At 47.5% G+C, this 7,500-nt stretch overlaps 1 protein-coding gene across 3 annotated transcripts in view; it reads right to left on the reverse strand.

The window, feature by feature from the left end:
- Nucleotides 1–7,500, reverse strand: part of NARS2 (asparaginyl-tRNA synthetase 2, mitochondrial) — a 102,172-nt gene that overhangs the window by 29,290 nt on the left and 65,382 nt on the right. For all 3 annotated transcript variants that reach the window (XR_005747325.1, XM_040339964.1, XM_040339965.1), the window contains one exon: nucleotides 4,832–4,969. Coding sequence is in view for 2 of the 3 variants with exons in the window: in XM_040339964.1 (XP_040195898.1) it covers nucleotides 4,832–4,969 (138 nt within the window). In the remaining variant the exon portion in view is untranslated. The remainder of the gene's footprint in view (nucleotides 1–4,831; nucleotides 4,970–7,500) is intronic.

Consider the following 7,500-nt stretch of genomic DNA (forward strand, 5'->3'; position numbering starts at 1 on the left):
TGCGCGGTATACGCCGATACCTGCGCCGAGTTTTGAATACTGCGTCAACCTATACCGAGCGCAGTACACTCGGGTATAGTCGGGCAGTTTCGGCTCCTTCCGCGCTCACGTCCTGGACGTACAGGACGACAGCGCGGGTAGCCGAGCATTGCCGACAATACACGAGTGTACTGCGCTCTGTATATGTCGGCGGAGTATTCAAACTCTGCGCGGTAAACGAGTGGGGACGACGCGAGGACGCCGCACCCGCCGAAGAGGACACCGGACCCGCCGCAGAAGGACACCCGAAGCCGCAGAAGGACGCCGGACCCGCCGAAAAGGACACCCGAAGCCGCAGAAGGACGCCGGACCCGTCGAGGCCGCCGCGCAAGACACCAAAACTGTAAGTACAATAAAAACTTGTTTCCCACAGGATTGGGGCAACTTTAGGGGTGCGCGGTATACGCGGGAGCGCGTTATACCGCGATAAATACGGTAGTCACACTAATTGAAACTAAAATACCAACGTCGCCATCTAGCGGTTGGAAGAAAAAAAAAAAATCGCTGCACAGTGATGATCAGTGCCCCGATTATCTGTACAGGTCTCCTCTGTGAGGAGATGCCACTGATGCCTACCCGCTGCCCTTTAGGGAGTTTTGGGGTATTAGCAGCACCACTGCACACCAATTTCATCCCCTGACCCCCCCTATGCCACCTTAGGACTCGTCAGTGATTGAGATCAGAGAAGAAAACCACAGCAAGTACAGGAATCCGACACTCCTGGAAGTGTGAAATGATGGGGGGCCTGGACATGGCAATCCCAGAAGGCAGCGGGGCCCGGGTTTCTGGCCTAGGCAGGAAGTGCCGTCTGTCTTTCAGCACAGAAAGCAGAAAATTAGAATAAAAAATTAGAAAGAATTTCATCTGCGTTTGTGTAAGTGGGAGGAGGGAGGGGGAAGTCCCTTCCATAGGAAACAGTTGTTTGTTTGAGTTTAGTTCCGCTTTAAGCATTAATAATTAAACTTTGTATTATTATTATGTTTTGTTTGCTTGGTTCAGTCTAGTTCTGCTTTAACTATTAATAAATTAAACATTTAATTAGGTTTTGTTTATTCATTGTTAAAAAAAAATTGACGCGTTAACCACTAAAGGACAGGAAGATTTTCCCCCTAATGACCAGGCCATTTTTTGCAATTCGGCACTGCGTCTCTTTAACCACTTAAAGGGGTGGTTCCCCCTAAAACACATTGCTAACAATAGATTCCTAAGACCCGTTACACTGCGGGTAGGCTGGCTTTTTTTTTTTTTTTTTTAGTACATACCGATATCTCCCCGTCTCGTTCCTTGTCGGTGGGCGTTCCTAGTTGATTGACGTTCCTCGGAGGGGCGCGTACGTGACGTCACGACTTTCCGAAAGAAGCCGAACGTCGCTGCGCATGCGCCGTATAGAGCCGACTCTATACGGCGCATGCGCAGCGACGTTCGGCTTCTTTCGGAAAGTCGTGACGTCACGTACGCGCCCCTCCGAGGAACGTCAATCAACTAGTTCCGCCCACCGCCTAGGGACGAGACGGGGAGATCTCGGTATGTACGAAAAAAAAAAAAAAAAGCCAGCCTACCCGCAGTGTAACGGGTCTTAGGAATCTATTGTTAGAAATTAGTTTTAGGGGGAACCACCGCTTTAAGACCCGGACCAATATGCTGCTAAATGCCCAAAGGCGTTTTTACAATTCGGCACTGCGTCGCTTTAACAAACAATTGCGCGCTCGTGCGACTTGGCTCCCAAACAAAATTGGCGTCCTTTTTTCCCCACAAATAGAGCTTTCTTTTGGTGGTATTTGATCACCTCTGCGGTTTTTATTTTTTGCGCTATAAACAAAAATAGAGCGACAATTTTGAAAAAAATGCAATATGTTTTACTTTTTGCTATAATAAATATCCCCCAAAAAGATATAAAAAAAACTTTTTTTTCTCTCAGTTTAGGCCGATATGTATTCTTCTACCTATTTTTGGTAAAAAAAAATTTTTTATAGCGTTTACAAAATAGGGGATAGTTTTATTGCATTTTTCTAAAAAAAAATTTTTTTTACTACCAATGGCGGCGATCAGCGATTTTTTTCATGACTGCGACATTATGGCGGACACATCGGACAATTTTGACACATTTTTGGGACCATTGTCATTTTCACAGCAAAAAATGCTATAAAAATGCACTGATTACTGTGATAATGACAATTGCAGTTCGGGAGTTAACCACTAGGGGCGCTGTAGGGGTTATGTGTGACCTCATATATTTTTCTAACTGTAGGGGGGGCGGGGCTGGACGTGTGACGTCATTGATCGTGTTTCCCTATATCAGGGGACACACGATCATTGAAGCTGCCACAGTGAAGAACGGGGAAGCTGTGTTTACATACAGCTCTCCCCGTTCTCCAGCTCCGGGGACCGATCGCGGGACTCCGGCGGCGATCGGGTCCGCGTGTCCCGCGGCTGGGCACTTAAAGAGGACGTACAGGTACGTGCTTGTGCCCAGCCGTGCCATTCTGCCGACGTATATGTGCAGGAAGCGGTCCTTAAGTGGTTAATGTGAAAATAAAAAAAATAAAAAAAGGAAGAGTGACAATTTTGAAAATAAATTTATAGGCACTATGGGGCCAAGGGGCCAACACAGTTGGAAGCCCGGGGAGTAAGAGGAATCGTCACCACGTGTGGCGATTAGGTTGTGCCCAGGCACATCCGGCACACCCCCTGCACACGCCTATGAATCCGATTCTTTTTTCAAACCAGTAATGGTTTGTGAACAACTGATGAAAATGGAAGTGAATTACTTGTCGCTTCCGATTTCCTATACTATAGAGATCAGGATCCTTCCAATCCCTGAACAACTCTATGGTCAGCTAGCGGAACAGCCGGCTGCAGTCCCGGGTTCCCCAGGGGACAGGAGAGCCCAGGAAGATGGCCGAAGGCGTTGCTTGTCATAACAATCCCGCGGCTCCGCTGGCTTTAAAAGAAAATCCCAGGATCCCAGTATAACCAGTGAAAGTCCCAGGATGTGGTGTAAAGTAATTTAAGAAGTACAAAGTAAAAAATAGATAATAAATCTTATTTCATTTGTAAATACTTTTTCAGGCAGACTGATCGGATGGTTCATTCACCCCTATACACAGGCGAGAGTAAATATACTTGTGTATGGTTACACCCACCTACCTTCGGTCCAATCCGGTCTGCTAAAAAAAAACAAAAAAAAAACAGGGGATCCTTCCTCTTCGGTTTAGGCTGATCGGAGGGAAGTCGGATGTAAATATACAGGGGAGTTCCTTTACTCCCGGCTGCCCATACTCCGGGCAAGGCTCTGTCCAGGTCTGCTCTGCAGATATGGGCCCAGATTCTCGTAGAATCGCCTATCTTTAGGCGGGCGTAGCGCATCTGAGATACACTACGCCGCCGTAACTTAGAGCGGCATGTCCCGTATTCTCAAAAGAACTTGCGCTTTAAGTTACGCCGGCGTAGTGTAACTGGGCCGGCGTAAGCCCGCCTAATTCAAATGTGGAAGTGGTGGGCGTGTTTTATGGAAATTAATCGTGACCCCACGTTATTGACGCTTTTTTCGAACGGCGCATGCTCAGTATCACGTCGAATTTTCAAATTAAATTGCGCCCGCTCAATGCCTAGTCGACATGAACGTAACTTACGTCCAGCCCCATTCACGGACGACTTACGCAAACGACGTAAAACGTGAAAAATTCAACGCTGTTCCGACGTCCATACCCAACATTGGTACGCCTCATCTACGCCTCATAGAGCAGGGGTAACTTTACGCCCAAAAAAGCCTAACGTAAACGACGTAAAAAAAAGCGCCGGCCGCACGTACGTTTTGAGAATCGGCATATCTAGCTCATTACCATATTCGATGCATAAATCGACGGAAGCGCCACCTAGCGGCCAGCGTAAATATGCAACTTAGATACGACGGCGTAAGAGACAAGACAAATCTATGCGTAACTGATTCTAAGAATCAGGCGCATAGATACGACGCCTCAAACTCAGAGTTACGACGGCGTATCTGGAGATACGCCGGCGTAACTCCTACGAGAATCTGGCCCATGGTGTCATCGGCCCGCTCTGCTCCGATCAGGAGATCTGCGAGGTGATCCCCTGCTGATCAGAACTGCATCCCCCCCGTGTGAATAGGGCCTTACTCTGCAGGCTACTGATTATGTACCTGTACCTCCTGGGTGCCAAGAATTACCATGGCAGGAGTCAGAATGGAGGGCAGCGGGAGATCAGCGAACACATGTTTGTTGATCTCTCCTATGAAGAATGAACCTAGAAGCACTCACAGTGCTATGACCAGGAAAAAAAAAAAGATGGTTGAGCACAGTCTGTACACAATCAGTTCCCACAGAGTTGGGTGCAAACATTCGGGATCATATAGGCATCTTCAAGAGAACCTTTCACCTGCACTATGCCATCAGCTTACCAGCCCCCTGTGATGGCAATCAGGTAAAAAAATAAAAATTCTTTAAAAAATAAAAATAAAAATAAATAAAACACACACATAGGAAAATGAGAATAAATACCACAAAAATAGGCAACGTTGAATACATCACAGTAAGAATTTTAGGGACAATATTATAGGGTTAATTTACAGCACCGCGCAAAAGTAAGTACACCCCTCACATATTTGTAAATATTTTCTTCTATCTTTTCATGTGACAACACCGAAGAAATGACACTTTGCTACAATGTAAAGTAGTCATTGAAATCGTGAAATGCGTTAATCTAAAATAAATCCATCTACTAAAAAGTGCCTGAATGTGACCCATCAAATCCCATCCAGATTACTACTTACTGTGCGCCGGGGGCCGTCCTCATTGTCACGAGTGTAGAACGGTTTGAGGTCATATGGATAGTTGATGACAAATACTGGGACGTCCCCGCAATATCTGACCAAATATTTCTCATGCTCCGTCTGTAGATCACAACCCCACTGCAAGGAAACACAAGGTATGGTCAATTAGAGGAGGACTCCAGGAATCCCTATTAATACCAAAAAAGAACCGCAATATCAGTGAATGACAGGGCCGCCATCATGAGGGTACAGGCAGTACACCTGTAAGGTGTAACCCCCCTTTTTTTTTATTAAAGGACCCAGAGGTCCCCGGATGGCAACCCCCCCCCCCCTTTTATTTTAGAAAAAAAAAAATGTTTTTTTATATATATATATTTTTTTGTAAAGGCCCCCCCCCCGCTTCTTAGCACCCAACCGCTTCTCAATTCGCGGAAGCACCCCCCCCGCTCCAGGGGGCCCATGCCTGAAGCTGTGTAAGGGGCCCCATAATTCCTGATGGCAGCCCTGGTAAAAGATAAACCCCTCTGTATGTTGTTTCTGGGGCCCATGTGGCTCTACCAGTTACAGTGCCTTGAAAAAGTATTCATACCCCTAGACCAGTGGTTCTTAACCCGGGTTCGATCGAACCCCAGGGGTTCGGTGAGTGAGTCTCCGGGGTTCGTCGGGGGTCACATAGGGCCGCCGGTACAAGGCAGGGACGGACGGGTGCCCTGGGCGATACCATTTCATATAGCAGGGGGGGCGCAGCTGCAGGTGAAGCTCTGCCACGGCCAGTGGCACTGTACAAATTGTGTGCCGCGTGCACTCCTGCATCTGGGACCGTCACCTCACGGCTCCCTTTCCTGTCTGCTGCAGCCTGTTTACTCCCCCTATGAAGGAGTCTCTTGGTCCCTTCCAGCGGTGTGACGTCACTCCACTCACTGCCGGAAGGGGGGGGACTCGGAGCGCTGCGCAGAGAGCTGTGTGTCGGCGCTGCCTGAGACGAGCTAGAGAGGCAAGGACTAGTCTCGAGGAGCCTGCCCGACTAGTGGAATTTGAACCTAGCAGACAGTGTGCTTAACCACTTCCCTACCGGCCCATAGTAAAATGACGTCCACAAAGAACCTCTGTCGTTCTGAGTGGACGTCATATGACGTCCTGGGCTTTCCGGGTGGATATCTGAATGATGCCTGCAGCTAGAGGCATCATTCAGATATCCTTCTAAACTGCCGGCGATTCTGCACAACGTAAGAACGATCATAGCGGCGGTTCCGCCGCTAGATCGTTCTTACAGGCGGCGGGAGGGGACATCCCCCCCCTCCCGCCGCCATCCGGTGCTTCTCCGGGCTCTCCCGTGCCATCGGGGGCCCGGAGAACGAATCGTCCGGCGCGCGCAGGAAGCATAGAGATGACTGGTGACCAGATGGTCACCAGTCATCTCTATGACCGTCGGAGGACCCGGGCGCGATGTGATGACGTCACGCCCGGGTCCCCGTAAGTAAACAAAGCCGCGATTGCGGCTGCTAAGCAACAGCAAGCAAGAGATCGGTGAATTTTTTTCACCGATTTCATGCTTTCCAGCCTGGAGGAGAGATGTGGGGTCTTATTGACCCCGCATCTCTCCATAAAGAGTACCTGTCACACACATTCCTATTACAAGGGATGTTTACATTCCTTGTAATAGGAATAAAAGTGATCAAAAAAAAAAAAAAATTAAAAAAAAAGTGTAAAAAAAGAAATAAATATATAAAAAAAAAAAAAGAAATAAAATTTATTTTTTTAACGCCCCTGTCCCCGGTAGCTTGCGCGCAGAAGCGAACGCACACGCAAGTCCCGCCGACATATGTAAACGCCGTTTAAACCACACATGTGAGGTATCGCCGCGTGCGTTAGAGTGCCAACAACAATTCTAGCACTAGATCTCCTCTGTAAATCTAAACTGGTAACCTGTAAAAATTTTCAAATCGTTGCCTATGGAGATTTTTAAGTACCGAAGTTTGGCGCCATTCCATGAGTGTGCGCAATTTTAAAGCGTGACATGTTAGGTATCTATTTACTCGGTGTAACATCATCTTTCCTATTTTACAAAAAAATTGGGCTAACTTTACTGTTTTTTAATTTTTTTAATTCATGAAACAATTTTTTTCCAAAAAAAAGGCGTTTGAAAAATTATTGCGCAAATACCGTGCAAGATAAAAGGTTTCAATGACCGTCGTTTTATTCCCTAGGGTGTCTGCTAAAAAAACATATATAATGTTTGGGGGTTCTGCGTAATTTTCTAGCAAAAAAATTATGATTTGTACATGTAGGAGAGAAGAGCCAGAATAGGCCTGGTATGGATGGGTGTATAACTGCCCGGTATGGAAGAGGTTAAAAAAAAAAAAAAAAAAAAAAAAGAACAAGACTACTGAACTTGTTTAACCGCTTAACGTCCCCGCCTTTCCGCGGGTCGGGGGTTTGATCGGGACCCCCCCCCCCCAGTACATGCGGCGGTCGGAAATCGTCGGGGAGCGATCCGGGATGAGGGCGCCGCTATTCGTTTCTACCCGCCCCCCTCGCGGTCGCTCACCGGAGCTGAAGAACGGGGAGAGCCGTATGTAAACACGGCTTCCCCGTGCTTCACTGTGGCGGCTGCATCTATCGTGTGATCCCTTTTATGGGGAGACACAATCGATGATGTCAGACCTACA

The sequence above is a fragment of the Rana temporaria genome, chromosome 2, assembly GCF_905171775.1.
Source record: "Rana temporaria chromosome 2, aRanTem1.1, whole genome shotgun sequence".
Taxonomy (NCBI): Eukaryota; Metazoa; Chordata; class Amphibia; order Anura; family Ranidae; genus Rana; species Rana temporaria.